At 40.3% G+C, this 21660-nt stretch overlaps 1 protein-coding gene across 7 annotated transcripts in view; it reads right to left on the reverse strand.

Moving 5' to 3' along the window:
- LOC118171631 (glypican-5-like) overlaps window positions 1-21660 on the reverse strand; it is a 411554-nt gene that overhangs the window by 222047 nt on the left and 167847 nt on the right. For 6 of the 7 annotated variants that reach the window (XM_035334914.1, XM_035334910.1, XM_035334915.1 and 3 more), the window contains 3 exons: window positions 17546-17676; window positions 13128-13187; window positions 11120-11245 (listed from right to left, as the gene is read on the reverse strand). In XM_035334914.1, the coding sequence (XP_035190805.1) occupies window positions 11120-11245; window positions 13128-13187; window positions 17546-17676 (317 nt within the window). The remainder of the gene's footprint in view (window positions 1-11119; window positions 11246-13127; window positions 13188-17545; window positions 17677-21660) is intronic. The other variant, XM_035334911.1, reaches the window with a different exon arrangement.

Consider the following 21660-nt stretch of genomic DNA (forward strand, 5'->3'; position numbering starts at 1 on the left):
AGGCACAATTCTAATCTCATACTATGCATAATGCTCTGTGTTTGAAATATAATTGTTTCTTTCCACCCACAGAGAAGTCTCTCACCTTGTAAAAATAGAAAGTAGTGCAGGTTGCTGCATCTCCCAGTGCATATGACAGCTATTAAGAAAGTCTGATAAGCACTGTCACTTGTTAGCTTGCTGTCTGTATGACCTTCAAGCACTTCATAAACACTCCACAGTGCAAGAAGAGCCCAACTGATAAAATTAATAATGAGATACTCTAACTGTAAACATTTTTTCACCACAAGGACAGTCAAAACGTGGAGCAAGTCTCCCAGGGGGTTCATGCACTCTTCATCACTGGCGGTTTTTGAGACCAGACTGGATAAAGCCCAAAGGAAGCTGGTCTGATGTCACAGATGCTCCTGCTTTGAGCAGGAGGTTGGACCAGATACCTCCTGAGCTCCCTTCCCAGCTGAATGAAGCTATGGTTCTAATGATATTTGTAATTAATGGGACTATACTGTAATTTGCAAAACGTTCCCAAATATAAAGCCAAGAAGGATAGAATCAGCATATAAAATGTGCTGGCTTTTCCATCTTTTATAACTGATCCCAGATTCTAGCAGCTCTCTTCTCAGCAATAGGGCATGTATCCAGAGGAGTTCCACAGAAGCGAATGACGCCTTCACCTGGTATCTTTGCTTGGAGTCACAGCTGACAGACTGGCCTTTGCTGCCTGATGGTGGAAGCTCTAGAACAGGATTTCTCTGAGGATTACTCCAGCCAGCTCAGCACCCCCTTAGCTGTTTTCTTTCCAGCATCTCTGGACTAAACACTACGCCGTTACCTCACCTTTTCTTACACACACCTGACCTCCACGTACCCCTACCTGCACTATTTGAATGACTTCCTTACAGCTCTTCCTACCTCCTTCTTTTGTATCCTTGCAGCCTACCACTGCGTGGCCTACAGGGCAGTTTCTGCATCCCAGTCAGATACTCAGATGAATGGATAAAAGTTCATATGGATATATTTTGTAAAGTATGTATGTTTATAGCAGAAACACGAACAGTTTATAGATGAGATCCTTCTGCCCTTACTTCTGCAGAATGTCCAATTTTCAGCAACCAAAACTGCAGGATTTATTTTTCCATTAAAAAAAAAAGTGAACTGGGGAGAACAGGGCCCAGTGTTGTCCTTTGTCACTTTTTAATTGATTTGCCTTCATGAGCAGGAAAGAGAATAATTTGGGTAACAGAATACCAGATCCCTTCAGTGGCCCAGAGAAAGTGAGTGTTTTCATACAACTAGCCAGACGTCAGATTTTTGCTTCCTCACACCGAAGGACAAGCTTTACCACTATAAAACTATCACATCCTATCCTGAAATACCTCACACACCTGTACATCTATACAGAGGCTTTAAAAGCATACAAACTGCACACAAATATTCTCAGAACAGCTGCTATTTCTTTTGACAAGACAGGCATTAAAAGAACATGGGTCAAATTCAAATGCAGTTCACCAAAATGCTTTAGTCATGTAGACAGCTGGCTAACAGTAGACCTAAATTTGACCTGACTAGCAAAAAGATTGAGCTATCTTCATCTCTGGTTTCCTCAGTTCTTTCAAGTATTCACCATAACCTGCCCAGGACGAACTGCCTGTATTTCATAGGCCATTAACAGGATATGAAATGCAACTGGGCAAACGTATTTTCTGGTCTGAGATTGTGCAAAGAGGTCTCTATCTGCTCCCATTCTGCACTGTGATCAGTTGCAGCTTGTCCTCTTCCTAAATCTTCAGCCCCAAGGCTTTTGTTGTTGTTGTTATTCTTGTCCTAGTACAACTTGCTTGTTAACTGCTGCTGGCAAGTAGAAAGTCTCCGAACTGGGACTCCCTGGCCATATGATGAACTTGGGCATGAGGGTAGCTACTGACTGTTGACTATGGCTGACTTGGGCTGTACAAGAGGTAATCAGCAGTTTTATTAAAATACTTACGTGCTTGCATGGCCAAAAATGAACTGTAATACTCTCTCCTCATGTTTCCTGATGGGAGGACACACAACATGCCATTCAAAGCATGTCAAAGCTCTACATCATTCTGAAGGTTGAGCTCAGGCAAATTTATGTCTTAAATGGTCTCTTCCAACACAGTGGATTTGCTGTATTCTACAGAATTCTTTAAAACCAAGGAAAAAAAAAAAAAAAAAAAAAAAAAAAAAACATACCAGAATGACAAGTCTTAGAAAATAACCTAAAAATTGCAGAACACTGCATAAAGATACAGGGTTTTGCAACTTACAGTAATGAGAAACTGTTTACTCTGATGGCACAAGAATAACAGAAGCTGAACCCTTTTTAAGTGTGCTAAGGCTAAATGATTATCTCTGTTCTCCATATCCAGATGGCTGCTTGCTAGAGCCTAAGGAAATGAGAAAAGGGACAAAAAGTGATAAACTCATAAAAACTGAGTCTCTAAAGGAAAACACTTTGAGAAAAGGAAGTCAGTAATTTGCTACTTCATTTCTCAGCCAGCTTGCACAGGCTCCGAGAGCGTACCAACCCATGACACAGTCTGCTCAAACCTGTGGAGAGGTGTCCCCTAATCCCTTTGCTTAATGCACAATTCCAAGAAAAATAAGAAAGAGACAGAAGGAAAGAAGGAATGAGAAGTGTGGTCTCCTACTGGGTGTCACAAAACCTCCTTCTCAGTAATCCAGTTAAAAACCCATTTTATATGATAGTTTTCAACCCCCCCAACATTACATCTGAAATTTCCAGAGAAAGTGACTCCAAACTGAAAAGCTGGTACTGGAAAGGCAGTCCCCCATCTCCGTAACTTACAGTACTACATTTTGAAGTTGCAGACTTCAGTGATAAGAACATTGTTGCTGCCTTTTAACTCCTCACAGCACTACAAACGTAAGGCAGATTTGGAAAAAATGAGAAACCAAGCTCACGTCAAGTTATTAAACGTTGTACTATAAGCACACATTTCTGGCCACAGAAATAATGGCCGTGTTGCAAATGTTGTTTCAAACACGTAGGTGCAAAAACCTGGAAGAGGAGTAAGCTTTTCAGGTTTATTTGTCCTCTCATTTAGAATCTAAACAAAAATTACCCCCCCCCCTTTTTTTTTTTCCTCTTTCTGTAATGCACAGAAAACATTAGAAACAGCCTTAAAGTTCACTAACAGTGAAAACTTAACAGTGAACTCTTATTTAAAATGCAATTAATGTAACTGATATTCTGGTCTGAAGCAAAGTATGTCTTTAAGACATACCCAATTCTGTTCTCACAGGAACACAGACTTCCCCTCACGAGGGAAGAGTATCCCAAGATATCAGACTTAGAACCAGAAAGATTAGTTCCAAAATATTTTGGAAGAATTAGTCAGAACATGATGAGACACTGAATTACCATCAGGATTGATGGCAGCATTCCATTTGGGAATATTTTGATGACTGTGGCAAGCCAAAAAAAAAAAAGTCCAGGACCGTTCACTTCTTCTTAACACAATCTAATATTTATTCATGACCTTACTGAAGTCATTTCACAAAAGCAGCATGGATCATTATGTCACAATAACCACCACTGCCACTCTGCTTCTCTGGAAATTCTGTTATGTCTACTCAAACTACTTTTTGACTTGGGACTGCTAAATATATGAGGGAATTCTTAGATTTATTGACACATTTAAACACCATCAACACTTCATAAAATCTACTCTTCATCTCACACACTTTAAACTCTCTAGTTTTTAAAAGTATTCTGCCACTACTGACTAGCCCAAACTCCTGCTAAATTGACCGCCTCTTACTTTGCATTTGTGTGAGCAAAAAGCAATAAAGTGACTTGAAAAGGAGTCTGGAAGACAAAAATAAATAAATAAATAAATAAATAAATAAAAAATAAAATCGGGAAGCCACTACCAATCCTGTCACTCAAAACAATAAATAAAGATTAAAAAATAGTAACATCCCTTTCTTAAACCAATTAATGCTACAGAAACTTCCAACCAGTTCCACAGGTAGGCATGAAGCAGCAATAACCCCTAGAACAAATTACTTCTCTACTATGCTGTCATAACCTATAATGTCTCACTGACCTAGAAGTGTCATGCCCCTTGGACAGAAAAAGCTGCTGCACACCACAGTCATGATTCATCTTTGCTTCTTCTGAGCAACAATTCTCTGCTGAACTTTTGAAAGCTTGCTTTTTTCACCATGAAGACTTATCTGAAGGTAGACAGGTAGACAGCAAAAGCAGCCTGGATTCAGGTTACCACCTGCAGCCGTGTCAATACCTGCTGAGATCTCATTAGGGCTCACACATCAAGCCTGGTCAGCCTGGCTCAGCACTGGGATGGAACATTTCTGCTTAATTCTTTGGAAAACAGCAAGCCTGTGAGCCAGCCCAGAGCCTGCCAGCCCTGAAGGACTACACAACCTGTTAGGGACAGCGCCCTACCAAAACTGTCACCGTAAGTTCACAATATACTGTACTTACACAATTTCTAACAAACTTATTTATATACATGCTCGTTACATTTAAGTACTTATTATTTGAGGCAATTAAGTTTTCAGACCCCCAAACTTCAAGTGCAGGTGGTCCAGTTGACTACCTGGTGGGTCTACATTAATATGGTAAATCTTGATAACATTTGCACTTTTCAGCTAAACTTCTGTCTGTCTCCACTCCTGATTCTTTTGCAATGAACCTAAGGATACATGTCAAAGATGCTGGTAGTGTTCACTCCCCAGGGAAACACCAGAGCTAATCTGAAGTAAAACCTCCAGAGTACTGACAGTGTTGCCATTAATTTATCAGCACTATCCCTTTCTCTCTGAACGTCTGTGCCTTTTGTGCACTGGAGATACAGTCTAAAAGCATATGTCAACCCTTGAATGAAAGGGGCTTCATTACAGAGATCTCACGCATCCACTACTGCTAATGAAGCCAATCACTTAATTTTCTTCTTCCTTACCCGCTCACTTTTCCTTCTATAAGACTCAAGACCCTGTTTATGGGAATGTCACAATAGAGATGGTATGTGCATTTTAGAGTATATCAAAGTAATTGCAAGCACTTGTTCCTTAAAAGGAAAGATCTGAAATGGTAGCAACAACCTTGCAGTTCTCACTAGCATCTGTCAACCTCTGAATTTCAACTTGTAAAACAACACCACTGTATATAGGAGCAGAATAAGAGGTTTTTACGTCGTTTTCCCTGTGGGACAGTGCCCAAACACAGCCAGCTGTACTCTAACACAAGTCATGAGCAGACCTCTTGACCTTCAAAAATCCTGAGACCCCAACACATGGTTCACATGACACGAGTGTCTTTGAAGTGGTCATGCTAAAGGCACGCGTCCACTTATGTGACAGTAACTGTGGAACATGTATTTGGGGACTGCCCTGAGAAGGCACCTTCCAGCAGAGCTCAGAGGATGCAGAGCAATGCCATGACATTGCCTTTGCTTCATGATCCCACACATTAAGCCCAACTGACAAATAAGGGTGACACTGTTGCTGACATCTAAGAGGCCAAGTGCTGTGGCTGCTGAACATGCCCCCAAGCAATTTTCACACTCCAGCCTTGAAGCATGAACGACATGCGCTGCACTGGATAGCTTTCAGATTGCAATGAGAGTGAATGGCAGAGCCATGGGAAAGGAGCGGGAGGGAGCTTGCAGTGTCTAGGGCAGGATATAATGAACAACAGCTACACTCACTATGTTTTATTTCTTCTGTGAACAGATCACTGCTTATCTGTTTATTATTTGTCTCTCTTGAAATAGAAGCTTTGAGATAAGTAGGTAGACAGACAGATGGAAATAGTGAATGACAATCTAACTTTAATATAGTAATCACAACCCACTGTTATCCTAAAGCACTATTTCCATATCAGGATTACTCAGCTGTTACACACAGGCACACCCCAAAAGCATGCCAGCAAGGCCACATCTCCTTTCCCTTCACTAGCAGCAGAGAAAGAACAGTCTCTGTTAAAGCTCCTCTATGGCAGCCCAGACTTCACAAACAGGGATTCTGAAGGGGGACCCACGTTTTGGGCATAGATGTAATTCTGACAACAGAATATCTCAAGATCAAGTTTACTGAAATTCCTTGGGTACTGTCTGCGCTAGTCTGCCATTTGTGAGGCTGAGATCTGAGATCAGCAAATCCAGATAACTATCATGTCCAGAGAGAACACAGACAGGGATTCAATGCCAGCACTTATCTGAAGAGAGATTCCTGGGGAAGAGGCAGGTTCCTGCAGTTCAGCTGATACAGAAAAGAAGTCCGTGGGAGCAGCTGCCTAAAGGTCACCAGATAAAGTCTTTTGTTTAACGTTTTGCTCCTAGATGAAGAAGTTTGGATATGGCACCTGGTTGCCTCGTATATACTTAGTCATTTTACAGTGTTGTGGTTTAACCCGGCTGGCAGCTAAACACCACACAGCCGTTCGCTCACCCTCCCCCCTCCCTCTCTGGGATGGGGGAGAGAAACGGGAAAGTGAAGCCTGTGAGTTGAGATAAAGACAGTTTATTAAGATAGAAAATAATAATGATAATAATAATAATATGTACAAACAAGTGATGCACAATGCAATTGCTCACCACCCGCTGACCGATGCCCAGTCCAACCCCGAGCAGCTGGCCCCCCAGCCCGGCTAGCCACCCCTATATATTGTTTAGCATGACGTCAGATGGTATGGAATACCCCTTTGGCCAGTTTGGGTCAGCTGTCCTGGGTTTGTCCCCTCCCAGCTTTTGCTGCACCCCCAGCCTGCCCGCTGGCAGGACAGAGCGAGGAGCTGAAAAGTCCTTGGCTTAGTATAAGCAGTGCTCTGCAGCAATTAAAACATCAGCATGTTATCAGCACTCTTCTCATCCTAATCCAAAACATAGCACCCTACCAGCTACTAGGAGGAAAAATAACTGTCCTAACTGAAACCAGGACATACAGCTTGCTCTTCTATGAGCTGAATTCCCTGTCACATTCCCCCTATTGCACCTTCTGCATCAGGTTAAAGCACCTACAGTTACTCATACAGGAATTCATGCCTTCATCATCCTCAGTGTTCCCTCTGTACTTTTGCCATTGGGCTATGTCCCTCGGAGCCCAGGAGACAGAAGAACAGCACACAAACTGCGTGCCTGGAGCAGTAAGGGCCACCTCAGCACCCACTGTTCTGCACTTAACATTTGGATTGTTCTTCCAACAATCACTTTACATTTGCCCCCATTGAATTTTGTACATTGTTTCATTGCCTCGTCATTCCATGTCAAAAGTTCCTCCCAAAATGAACAACAGTTGGCCCTTGTCTCCACTACCCCGTATAATTCAGTGTCACCAGCATGTCCTGTCACCTCAGTATTTGCTACTCTCCACAGGCCTCTTACGACACATGAACAGCACAGGCTCCAGCACAAATCCCTGTGCAATGCCACTGGTGACCTCCTTCCACTGTAAGCTATTTCCTACCCTTACATTCATCTCTACCATCTCTTCATCTTATGTGAAGGACCTATCAAGTATCTATCCAAAATCCAAACAGCTATAGCAATCTATCCTGTCTACGTGCTTGTTAACTCCTTCTAAAGACTTTCAACGCATTGATTCTTCATCTAAGTATCACACTCATTTGCTTATACACTGATTCTACTCTTAGTTTCGTTCCTCCAGATTTTGTTACGTAGTGAGTTTAATGATCACACCCTCCTGAAATCCTTTTTTTGCCGTTAAAAGAAAACTATGAGGGCTTCATATTTTACATCTTTCCATCGTCTGCTACTGGAACAGTCTTAAGAAAATTAGAGAATCACGGAACAGCTTGGGTGGGAAGGAACCTTAAAGATCACCCAGTTCCAACCCCCTACCATAGGCGGGGATGCCACCCACTAGATCAGGTTGCCCAGGGCCTCATCCAAGCTGGTCTTGGACACCTCCAAGGATGGGGCATCCACATGCATCAGGATGAATTATTCAGAATGAGTAATTCAGCTATTCAACCCTTTAGCCCTTCCAGAGATCTTTGGTGGATGGCATCTGGTCCTGACAGCATATGATAAATAGCTTACCGTGTCAATTTCTCCTCTCCTCTCGTTCTCTGACATGGTATTGAGATTTTCCAGGCACTTTTCTCTAAGCTTGCTTCATTTCACAAAACAGTTCTTTTCAGTTCTCCTGTGGTAACCTCATCTTCTCTGCACACCTTCCATACTCAGACCATATATTAGCCTCGCAGACTATTTCTTATGTGGAATCTTGTTCCAAGACCAAATTACTCAAAAGAGCAATTTAGGTAAAGATGTTGTCTTTGTCTTCAGAGCCCCGGCAGTGACACTAGAAGACTCCTAGCAAAGCTTTGTTCCACTGTCCATCTGAAGAGCAGGCCAGAGGCATATTCTCAAACCAATGCAGACAACCAAGCTCTTTTATTGTGTACTTACTGGCAGTTCAAACTTTATTTTGCCTGTTAATGCACTGCTTTAAACATGATAAAACCCAATCCAGAGTATTATAACAACAAACTACAGTGAGAATCATGTTTATTAGATCCTCTGATAGACCACAAGTACCCTCTTCACTAATTGCATGTATGATCCCCATTTCTGAGCTGAATTTTTGTACTGTTACAGATGGCATGCATGTGTCAAATTGTTTTTAAAGGTTGAATTTATTTTTCCTGAAGAGCCTGAATGCCAATTAGTGTGCAGCATAAATATCACTCAGCTTTCAGACAGTATTATGAAATGAAAGAAAGCAGTAAGGAAAGAGGAACTGTGCTTTTTGCCATTTTCACATCCTGAGTAACCCTGACTGGTTCATGTGAGATGTGCCGGATTAACTGGGAGAGATCTATTTTCTGATACAGAGTTAAGAATAAGGCTCTATTTTGAATTCCGTACTATTTACTACTGCTGATACTCAATCTCCTAGTCTCTTGGAAAAGGAGAAAGAGCAAAGAGAAATGCATCTTCAGGCATCACCAGGGCAGGAGATTTATTTCTTGTATGGGCAGAACTCGTGACACGTCCAGCCTGTCAAACAGATGATGACAGGAGTAAAATTTGCCAGCTAGCAGGTGCCATGTTTGTGCTGCTGTATAGCACAGCTGGTGGTGCAGGCTGTCCAGAGAGTCTCCTAGCATGATCAATACTGTGACATAACTGATAAATATATACATGTTGCAGTCTGCTTCAACATCCCCCCTAATCTGCCTATGGGATGTTAATACAAACATCTATTTCAGGGTTGGGTGGTTGGTTTTGGTTTTCTTTTGCTGTTTGCTTTTTAATTAAAAATATCAGGAGTCATTAGTCTCTTCCCTGCTTTTTCCCACCTTGCTACCCATTTCAGGCCAGAAACTCTTCTGCATGTCCCCATCTCTTGAGAAGTTACAGACTAGTAAAGAGACAAACAAACAAACAATAACTTCCCCTTTTGTGTCCTCCTAAAACACATGTACCAGCAATTTAGCCAGCAATTTTTAATGTATTTTTAAAAATCAGACTAAAATTAAACCTCAATTTTGATTTCATTTTTGTTCAGATAGCTGTTACAGAAAATGTTTTTCTTGGTTTTGCTTCCCCCCCCCCCCCCCCCCCTTCCATAAGGAAACTGTTCTAGAAGTTAGCTGTGCATCCAGCAACTTGTTACCAAAAAGGGGATTCTGAAATGGAAATACTTATTAAAAGTATTGTTGTTCTTCCCATTTCCTCTCTGTTACTCTTAGAGTAAAAACTTCAATCACTATTACAATGGCTACATAATATTTAGAATATTGCACTACTGCCAAAACATCCAAATATATGCTGCTACAATTGATTAGTAATGCCAGTACGCACTGAAACATTAAACTTTAAAGTTATCTTTGAGTGCATTAGACACGTATTTATTTCTGAATATCTTAGACATAATTAAACTGAAGTTATTTACATAAGAAAAATCTAAGCTGAGCTGCGTGGGAGTCAGAACTCTCTTTAATGGGACAGCCGATAATTGTAACATCTCTGTTCCACATTGAAATTACTTCACGACTTCTACAAAGCAATTTTCAGTAATGAAAATTGTTTTAAAACAAGAAAACAGAATGCTAGAACTTTATCTTCTAAAACTGTTACGGACACAGAATACAACTCAAAGCGAAACATGAAAGCCAACACAATCTCATGGAAGTCTCTTTTAACAAAATGTCATTTTTGGAAAACATTCAGTGGCACGCTTCCAACCAGCTCTCACTACAAAAACTGACATATACGTTGACAGTGATACTAACCGGTACAGCTACATTCTGAATGCTTCTTTTTCTCCTCAGGGCAATGTTGCCTCATGTTATACCGAGTAAGAGAAATGACAGTAAAAAGTTTAGCTCATGAAGGATGCAAGTATACTTTCCAGTTAGGATTCCAAAAGGTGGTAGGAAAGATCGTAATAACATACAGAGGAAAAAACGTAGGTGACAAACTAGGAAGATCCTTTTACACCAAAGTGCTTCTAGCTGATCTATCAACACAGAACAGTGCATTCATTAGTTATTTTATTGGAACTCCCACAGAACATGCCGTAGTAAGGACTCTTGGCAATTCCAAAAATCAGTTGTTATTCAAAGTGCTGTGTCAGAAACGTTCAAAGGAAATGGCAAGGAAATCCTTTAAGATATAATCATGTGACCACTGTATTTTTATGACACCTCTGCAGTAAAAGCTGTGTATTTTTTTTATGCCCAAACACAACATTTAGCTCCATACTAATGATGGTATAAACACCAGACCTGAAGGAACTTCCAGTCATTCACAGAGGTACTCCTCGCTTACTCAGCTTTAGAGGGTAGGATGTCTCTATATATAAAGAGCTCTCTCTCTCTATAGAAAAAGAACCCTTCAAAAGAGCCCTTCAAGAAAGTGTTCCACTACATTTAATACAGATACCTACAATGCAGCATTAACAACCATATAGGTTAGCAAAATCCTTGCTCAATTAAGCATCACTATCATCACATTAAACATCACTGAAGGAGAAACTTAACGATGACAGTAACGTCTCAGAATGCTTCTTCACCATCAGGGGATATGAAGTCACCTTTTTCACCATTAGGGAAAGCTTTTACATATAATCTTACCTTTCTACAACATCTTCTCCATTCCAGCAGGTTGAGCTGTCTTTCATCACCAGGTCTCCCTCACACAGCCTTTCTGCTATAGAGGCATAAAAGGTTCGGGATCGCTTCATGTAATTGATGAATTCTCTGCAATGTAGGAAGAACACAACAAAATCATACACATGATTTAAGCCCCCTGTCAATTTAGCCCTCTGCAAGATTAAAAGTTTAGAACCCACCGAGAAATTAAGTCAATAAACCTAATTATTTTTTATTTCTAGTGTATTTCTACTCCTAAGCATAATCCAGCTTTAGCTGGCTGTTAATACACATAATTTCATACAAAGGTATGCTTTAACAAATTACGTTAATACCTCAAAATTTGAAAGAAGTCCATTTCCACAGTTTCAAGATAAAGAGATTAAAAAAAAAAAAAAAAAAAAAAAGAGAAAACAACATCACTAAAAGGAGTAGTTTTTCTTCCCTGTTACTGGAATTTCTCCCTTCCCTGCACATGAGAGATGAATAAAGAACACTGTCAATATCCTCCTGGGTGGAAAAGGTTTTCTGAAGCTAACATCCCATGACAAAACCTGTAATATGCCATGAAGTACCCCCCACATGCAACAACAGTATAGAAAGCCATCTCCTTGGGATGTATTTGGGCCATTTCCTCCCCATCATCACTTTCCATGTCATGTTCATATTGGAAAGAAATTTCTTTCCTGTTAAATCTGGCACCGTGCCCGTTAAGAGGAGGCTGTGCCTGCACTTTGGAGAATAACCAAAATTCCTGGCTAGCATAAACAGACCGTTTCCAATGATGTGTGTATGGAAAAACATCTTGAGGGCAAACTGCTGCCTCTATAATCTGGTTATGCCCATAATATGTATCTGGCTGAGGCAGCCATACAAATAAACTGTAACAAAACAAGTGCTAATTCACCACACATTGAGAGTACTACCCTACACTGACAGCTTTAAAAGCTCCTATTTGGTATAAGATGGCTAAAGATATTGATAATGAGGACAGAAAAACTGAACTAGAACTATCATGGAGGTACCTGTCTCAGAAACCCATCAATAGCTCCTTTTGGAAGGCCAAAGGACTCATTCTGGCTTAGAGCCTGCCAGGCAGAAGCATAATAAGACAGCACTATATGGAAGAGGTGCCTCGGGATACGGCTGGAGAATGGCATCTGAACAGTCAGGACTTATTATTCTTTTGGGAGCAACATTTGCTTTAAACAAGCACCTTTAAGGTCCACTGACAGGAATCTACCCCTACCAAGCTTAGTCAGTGGTCATCTTTCCCCACAACCATCTCTTCACTTCCAGTGAGCTTTTAGCCAAGCTTTTAGCCATCCCATTTGTCTGACATGCAGTGAAATCCTCCTTTAGATAAATTAGGCATCCCATAGTCCTAAGGAACAAGCTCACCCTACCAATGCAGGAAGCTATCATTTTAAGAAAAATAAAGCAGGAATTTGGGGGTTTACAAGGAAAAAAATCAGTATTTCTAACTCTTGATCACTCACTTAAAGATGCGTGCTCAATGCATTTACACAGTTAGGTTAAGCGTGGACAGAAGGCCACCTACCTGACAGAATCATCCTGAGAGCATTGATTTATACAAAGATTGATTAATACAAATTTATTCTCTAGAATGCGGTTTCCTTTGAAGGAGGTACAGATCACCCTTTTGAGAGTCTAAAGCTTGTCTTACTCAGCTCACCCCAAGAGGCTTAAATTCATTTGCATTTTCAGCAGTGGGGCTGTGACATTTCAAAGCATCTCAGCAAATGCAGTTGTGTGTCCAACTCTTAATCCTAACCAGTGAAAATATTTACTTTTCATCAGTATAAAACTAAGCACACTAGGTAATGTACAGTTTCCCTGTGCCCTACTGTATAAAAGCAGCGATCATATGTACACCAATTCCTAGATTAGAGCTGAAACAGCAGCTTACAGTGGAGATGAGCAAAGCATAAAGACAACAAAAGTTATGTCACCTTGGTTTCATTCTTACCGAGAGATTTTTTTCAGACTTCTTGATTTGTCATTCTTTGAAGCTTTCAGAGGCAGAGAACTGGAATAGGCCGGGGAGAATAAGCATCAATCAGGAGAGGTTGGGGAGTAGGGGAGAAACAGGAGTTCAGGCAAATGAGGGAAAGAAATGAGAAACAAAAGAGAAAAGTAAAAATTATTTGAAGGAAAGGTCATCAAGCACATGCATAGGATAATATAAGAAAACAAATAAGGAGGAAAATTGTCATGAGATTTTCCCAAAGCATAGATACAATTAAAAATGTCAAAGTAATACCGAAACAATACAATGGAGATTTTGTTTCTCCTTTTTTCAACTACGAGCACAATTACAAATGCAGCACACAGCCAAAAGCTGAAAATAAATTCAGTGGGACTTAAATTAACCATAACTGATACCAAATGGAAGAACTGCAAATATATGAGGCTATACAAGAAAACAATGAGAAACAGTTTAGAATGAGCACCATGGGAAGGGGGATACAAATGAATAGCATTTGTTTTCTTGTGCAATGAGCAATTTGCTCTCTGATAATAAATAACGTGCATACAGATATCTTTTGCTGTTTAGTTCTGGACAGACTGCACCAATGAAAGAAAAAAAAAAAAAGCTGTTTACAAAGCACGATAGGTTGTAAGGTTGTATCTGAGGAAAAACCGTGGAAAAAAACGTGGCAGTTACTCAGTGAAAATCCATTTTGTGGCACTGATATCCTAAGGTCCCTTGATTAACATTGTCTTTAACATTAACAGCCTGAGAAAGCTTTCCACCTAACGATTTAGTAACACACACTGCTCCTTCTTAAACCAGTACTCTGATGTAAAAAGCAATGGCAACACCCGGACTAATACATGCCTACAAACAGGTTTAACAATAGTTGCCAGTCCAGCTATTAAGTCTTCCTGGACAGAAAGCACCTCCTTTGGCAGCTGACAGGCCACCCTTCTGATGGCAGCATTTCCATCCAGTTTTCTGGGAGCTGAAGGCCAGGGATGACCACAGGAAAGGGCTGACCTGCAGTAAGCATCAGGCAACTGTCACCTGCCACCACTGAAGCAGTTGTTCCAACAGAGCCCGTGAAAAATTAAATCAAAATTTGTATCAGGGGAAATTTGGACCAGCTGAAACGTCTGCTTTGGCCAGCCAGAAACATTTCATTCTTCACCACAGTAATTTCATTTGCATCTGGTGTTAATATCTGTTTTGTACCAGCACTTTAATATTTATATTTCAAAAAAATCATGTGAAGCTTGAACTAATAGTTAATTTTAAATAAAATAGATGACCTTGACTTCAAACATTCTCAAGGAAACTCAAAAGTGTTTATTTTAAGGTGTATAAGTAAGCCCACAGAGTAACAAAGAAATCCCCCCACAAAAAATCATTTCAAAGCCTGCCTCCTTCAATTAGGGACCTAATATCGCGTTGTATTTTTCTTAAACATAATATAATTCTATAGACAGATCTATCCAGTCTGTGTTTAGCGGTTGGAAATACTACATGCAGCAGCCATACTAAAAGGCAGGTATCCAACTTTGCCAGGAGTCTGAACCCCGACCAGAAGAGCACTTTGTGCTGAACTCAGCAATAACATTCCGATTTACTGATCTAGATTCTCTACACGCCATGTAGATTCCCTGGACCATCATATGGTTTCAATTTTCTTGTCATCTCTACTATATGTTATAGTAACCTCCACATTAAAAATTACTGCAGCACCAATTCTGCCAGTTTCAGTTAATCCCCAAATACTACCGCATAATGCAAAAAATAAATGTTCTAAAGCTATACTTCTCAGGTGAATTAGAAGAATAGGTTTGCTAGAAGATGATGCAACCATTATTCAGGTTTCAGCCTCTTACGTTATTTTCTTCCTGACACTTGGTGCTGCATAGCAAAAAAAAAAAAAAAAAAAAAAAAAAAAAAAAAAAAACAGGCAGGAATGTAATGGGAGTGGAAATAAAGATGAGAAATCTCACAGGAACCCATGACATGATAGAAGCAGAACAGGGTTCAGCTACCCCAGAAGAGGATCCAGTTGCTACATGAATTCAGGGAGCACGCAGGACCATGCATCCTGCTATTCAAATGCATGAGCAGCTTTGGCTCTGCTGAACAGGTGAAACCAGAGGTTCTCACTCTCTTTGGAACAGGAGCTAGATTCTGTAACCAGCTTTGCAGAGATGTAGTACCTTTGGAACAAATGTACGTACGTAGGTGTAAACTTCAGCACCAGGATTTTAAGGGCATCTTTAAGTAGGTACTACAGCACACATGAGAGTCAACTTCGTTGTCATTTCTCCCACAGCCCTGCTGCTAACCTGACTGGTTCTCTTGAGTTTGAAAACATTCTGGTGCGTTAAGGAAATGAGCCACAGCTTTTTTACGTACTTGAAGAGTGCTTGCTCAATCCTTTTCCATCCCTATTCTGCAAGGCTGGAGTCATGTTCCATATCTCACCTGAATTAAGGATCATCAGAAGGGACTATCTGTGACACAAACCAGCAGACTGGGACTCAATCGGGCCAATTCCCAGTGTGACCTAGGACCTAAACTGACAGCTGACATAATTGCTCCTTATTTTTCAGATTGCCAGAAGGAACAGCACTAAAAAAGATTCATGAAATTACTCTCATAACCTAGGTCCCCCTGCAGCGGTTATCTGTCACTAAGTACCTTTTGTGCAACCCACTGCAGTGATGAGTTTACCCTTTATTATAAAATTTTATTACCTAAAATTACTTTTTATTGATATGTGTGATTAAATGATAAATGGCAAACAACAGCAGCCAGTCACTGTGTATTTCATTCTATTTACTGCTTCACAATCACAGAAGCAGAGTACAAGCTTTGTGACGTGTTTTATAGCAAGTTATGGAAAACATTCTTCACTTCCTCCTAATTATGGCTCCATCATTAACTTTTGGTGCATGGGCTCTCCACAATACTTATCACTGCTATACTTCAGCAACACTTTATCCTAATTCTGTAAGGGTGACCTTAGTTTAGATGTTTTGGATAATTTAATTTTTAGTGCACAATTTTGAGAAAGTCTATTTATAACAAATGAGGTTTAGTATATTTTCTTTTCCATCTACAGGTCTTACATTTTAAAAGGCCAGCATCTAAATAATTCTAAGATGGTTGGGAAGGGAACAGATCTTCAGGTGAGAAAGAACTGCTGTCGTGCTGCTGAAGACACCAATTCCTATCTCCCAGCTAACGCTCTGCTAATTCTGCCTTTTTGGTTGCCAGGATGAGAGTCCCAATGAAGTCAGTGCATTACACAGAAGACAGGCCAGGAACTCGGTATTTTTAAAAGCATATTTTGTTAATTGTACTACAATTATTCTTTGGACTATTACTGCTGAATTTATTGATTTTCTTAATGCCCTGTACTTTGATATTCAATTTGCATTGTTAAAAATTATTAGTTCCAAGCACTAGCACAAGAAGTTGTGTTTTAAATTACAAAAGGATAAAAATACTGCTATCACTGAAAAAAAAAAAAAAAAAAAAAGTCTTGCTGTCACTTATTTAAAATAGTTCTTTGTTCATGTAAGCTCAGATGACAAAATAGCAATGGATAAAAACCTCATCTTCACAACTTGGACACCAGAACCCAGACTACTTAACTTTTAGTGTCGGTTATCAACATACAAGGACACACATAGGCTCCCTGGGAAGATGAGACACCGTTCTTAGCAAGACGCATATGCCCAGCATGATTTCACTCACTTTACCTAAGTTGTTCCAGATTTACACTGGTGTTATTGAGAACAGAATGTTAGCCAAAAATGTCATTGTCATTTTATATTCAGTTAGCTCTGACATCTACTCATGTATCAATAGCAGCATTGCAAAGACATCCTTCCCTCCCCACTTCAAATTTACAGAAAGCCAATCCAGGAGCCACACAAGGGATCTTATTGCCTACACATCAGTGAGAAGGGAGAACCTGTTACTTCCTCCCCAACCCTGTGAAATCAGGGACTTGGTGTCATGGCAATCAACATTTCCTCTTCACCCCTTTCTCCTCATCTGTGCCCCAGATAAGCCCAACTCCTTAGGAGCAGTTGTATTTTAAGTAATTCAGACTCAACTGTAGGAATTACTCAGATCTTACTACAGAAAAGCTTTCATCATTTTCATTGGAAGTTCCTGGAAATAATGAACACCTTGGTGCTGAGTAATGGCATCAAGTCTGGCCTGTAAGAAGCTTTTCTTGGAGACACCTGCAATGCAATACCAGTGTAACTATCAGTGACGGCAACAGCTGGAATGCACACGGACAAGATGACAGAACTGCATCTCTGGCTGAAATACTCTGGGGTACAAGGGACCAGCAACACTAACTGTGAGGCAGAATTTATTTGAATTCAACTGTGGCTTAGGGTTACCTTCTTTTATTGTTCAGACTAGCGTGAGCCATCACAAGTGCCTGGGTTTCAGTCGCTTCCTTCACTGGCACTATATGGTCTGATGACAGGTTCCCTTCTCGTTGTTTGGGCTGTCCACACACTTTATCAACCTGTATGAAAGGAAGGGAAAGGAGAACTGGGTTTGAATGGAGAAACTGATTTACAATTGCCCAAAGGTCAGCTTGCTCCTTGCGGTTGGCATTTACTGCAAGAGAAGGTGTCTGGGAGAGAGAAAGAAATTATTCTTCTTTCCAGGACCTAGAAACTAGACGTCTGCATTAGAATGACCGAACTATGAGGCAGTGCAAAGAGCCCTGCTGCCAGAAAGCCAACACCCACTAGATACCAGACTATAGTGCACCTGGAAACAGGCTTAAATGGTGACACCTCAGCATAGATCGATTATAAAAGAGATTGACGGAAGTGTTGCCAAAACCAACTTGTATTTAGAAACGTACCTGGAGTTTGAAGGTCAACAAATTTTACTGAAACATCTGCCCCATATACAGAGAGTAGAGTCTTATGTCCTATTTGGATTCTGAACAGGCTTATAATCAGAAAATAACTGAGCTTTCCAGCCTTTAACTAGACAATGTTCCCTTAGAACAAGGCAATTAGCAGAAGACTTCAGCATGAACAAATCACTGTCAATAAAGTCAGTGCAATTCCCTTGGAGAAACAGAATCAAAAGAGAACTCCCAGTCCTGGGAACCATCAGTGCCTTCGATCCTGGGTTCTCAGCACTCACACTGCTCAGCTGTTTGCCCTTGCTGTCCCCTTCCTGGAGCCTCCCAGGAGATTTCACACAAGAGCAGGAGAAAGCAAGCTCGTGTTTATCTTTTGTGCACTGTGGATCTGGCAGTGCTCCTGCATCCTGCCACATTTATTTGCTCTCACAGCTTTAAGTGACAACAGTAAGACAATGCTCTTCCCTTCTAATCCACAAATAAGTCATATGTAACATTTTCACCTACACTTAAATCCTCAAGCAAACACAAAAAGAAGACAAAGAAAATCCTACTGCCAGTATGGTACTACTAGAAACCTCAATCACACAGAATCCATCATCCCACACAATGCTGAATTTGGTATCCCTTCTCCAGTTTTCCATTATAACCCAGGGAAGACAAATTATTGCTCGTCTCTGCACTTCACCACATCTAAAAAACCCTTATCAAGTCCTGGCTGCCTATCTGCTGAATATTCCAGAGCACCAAAGTCTTCAAATAATTTTCTCTGCCCCTTTGCACTCCTATGTTGCATATGGGTGTGTCTGTGGCAGTACAGGACAATTTTCTCTCGTCCATCTCCTCCTGGAAACCTACTGTGATGTAAATCTAAAAGATATTTTCCTCTGACAAAACAGACAAATCAAATATGACAAGTGGGAATTGGTACGAGCGTGACATCTAACATCAGTTTTGGGTGTATAAGTTTCAGCTCGGTCTGGTATAATATGCTGTGAGGGATCCACATCTAGCAACTTGCATATTGGATTAACACTGACATACCATCCGCGGCCAGAATAGGAACCAGTCCCCTCACTCAGCACTGAGCACTGTGTATATTGTTCTGGTCTCACCAGGGAACACCACCACATTGCTTTAAAACACAACTTCATGAAATAGAATATTTTATTTCCATTCCTTTTAAACTTCTGAAAGAAATAAAGAAAACACTCCGCAAATGAAAATATACAACAAACATGTCCTTTCAAACCCTCTGGAGCTGGAGAGAGGGGTCAGCTGGGCTACATTTCCAGCACAGGATTCTCTCTCTTCTGTGCCCCAAGTTTCCCAGGTCTCTGACAACATACAGACCAAATTGCCAACATAGATCTCTGCAAGATCCATCTTGGATTACATCATGTAACTAATGTTCATATCTTCAAATTACATACATCTCAAATCACATCACTGTGGATTAAGACAGCTTTAACCAACTAAGAGAGCAGTTTGCAAAAGCAAGCTAATTCTCATACACATGGGTGATGAAAAACTCCATGATTTTTTTTTTGCTTTTCTCTGAGAATTTCAAAGAGATTTAGAGTCATCATTTTTATTATGAATCAATAATTCAAGCAGCCAAATGAAAATGCTCACTTTGTTTTGATTTGTATTTTTGAGACCATAGAAAGAAAATTACTGTTCAAATTGCCAAACCTTAACTTTTGGGTTTTCTTTTTAACCAATACTTCCAGCTTCCTGCAAATCTAGCAAAACCACAACACTTGAGCAAAAAGTATTTCTCAGTGGAAAAATTTAACCAATTCTACTCCATTAAAAAGAAGGTGAATGAACCATTTGACCATCCGATGAAATAGGCGGTCACATTATTTACTTTTATTTGGGGGGGGGAGGGGGGGGAGGCTGCAGGCTTTTCAATGCCTCTCTTCTCATCAGTATGCCAAGAATCACTGGAAATGCTCCCCAGTTTAAACTGCTTGGCCCTGTGTGCAGGTGGATGCCCTGGCCTCTGTGGGCAGATCAGCCCAAGCCCAGCTCGTCAGGCTGCTTCCACCGGTGCCACAGGGGCCTGTGCAGTTCCAGCAGAGATGACGGAGGCCCTTCTGTAGCCTTCTCTTCCCACCCCTCCCAGCAGAAAGCTCTTCAAGTTACCATGATCACCAGATCTTCTTTCTTCCCCTCTGCTTCTGCAAGGACAGGGGATTTCATCCCACCTCTGCCACCCTGGTCTGTACAGATGGTTTGAAAACTTGCACCCATTAAGGCAAGAACAGCAGATGTCTGCGTGCAAAGACCAAACCCTCCTGTGGCTCTTGAGTTACTCCCAGTTGCTAGAATTCAGATCGTGGATGAGTTGAAGATAAATCTAATTTTCTTTTACGAACTGGAATACAAGGACTCTACTGCTACAACCCACCTGTCAGAACAGTAAGAACATGGAGGGACCTCCTCTCATCCTGATGTCCACACCGTAGGTTTCACTCAGAGCTCATGAATCCAATTGTCAGCACCAACAGGAAAAACAGTGCAACTAGAAACTGGGACTGGAATTTCTAAAATATATTTCCTTGTATGCATTACTTACTATTTCCATGTTACCTCCAACTAAGTGCAAAGTCTTTAGTTGTTGTTGTTTTGTTTTTAACAAAAGCTAAGACTCCTCTACTGACACTGGCAAACACCAGAATTTGACACAGAAACAAAAAATATCTAATATTAGGAAAGGTAAGAGAACTACCAAACATCAGTTGTACAGAACTGGAGACACCCATGATAAAATTTAATAACACAAAAGACTAGAAACAGAAAACCCATTGCTCTTTCCCTAAACTCAACTTTTAGTTATCTCAGAATAATCGAGAATCAACATAAAGAATGACTAAGTTAATTTATTTCTTTGACTTTTAAACTTGAAAATAAGCCTGACAATCTTATATTACTGAAAGAAAATCATCCTTCATTAGCTATAACACCACTAAGGTCATTTGTCTTGTTCTCTTGGATGATATTTAATCATGTCTACCCTCTAACAGTGAACACCTACAGCTGCAAGCTAGTATTCCTCATACATCATCATCAGAATTCTTGATGTGATGTTCCACAATTATATACACTTTTATTAGGCTTAAAGCTTTTTTTTTTTTTTTTACTTATACACCAATGATTCTACTTAAATATCTTTCCAACAACCACTAGCTACATTTCTTCTCCTGTGAGCTCTTTGTCATGGAATACAGACTCATATATATGTATATATGGATTATTTGACCTCTTACTATTTGTTCTTTAAAAGGATGACTATTTACAATTATTGCAAAGGTTTAACAAAATAAATTGAAAAAAATCTCATTTGAAATCTTTTGAACTCTTGCAGCTTGAGCAACCTTAAACATTGAGGTCATATTTAATATACCTAATATAATCAAACAAGGGAAAAATGTCATGCCCTTCTAGATACTGAGAGCATCTTATCTCCCTGAAGCAGGAGACCTTTTCACTAGTTCAGAAGAGTAATTTTCTTTGATTTTGTAATGGGAAGCTTAGTATTTTAAAATACAAGATTTTCCAGTGATCGAGCTTAGAGTTAATACTGAAATGTTGACACATTTTCCTGCAGACCTTTTTCCC

Source organism: Oxyura jamaicensis, chromosome 9 (genome assembly GCF_011077185.1).
Source record: "Oxyura jamaicensis isolate SHBP4307 breed ruddy duck chromosome 9, BPBGC_Ojam_1.0, whole genome shotgun sequence".
Taxonomy (NCBI): Eukaryota; Metazoa; Chordata; class Aves; order Anseriformes; family Anatidae; genus Oxyura; species Oxyura jamaicensis.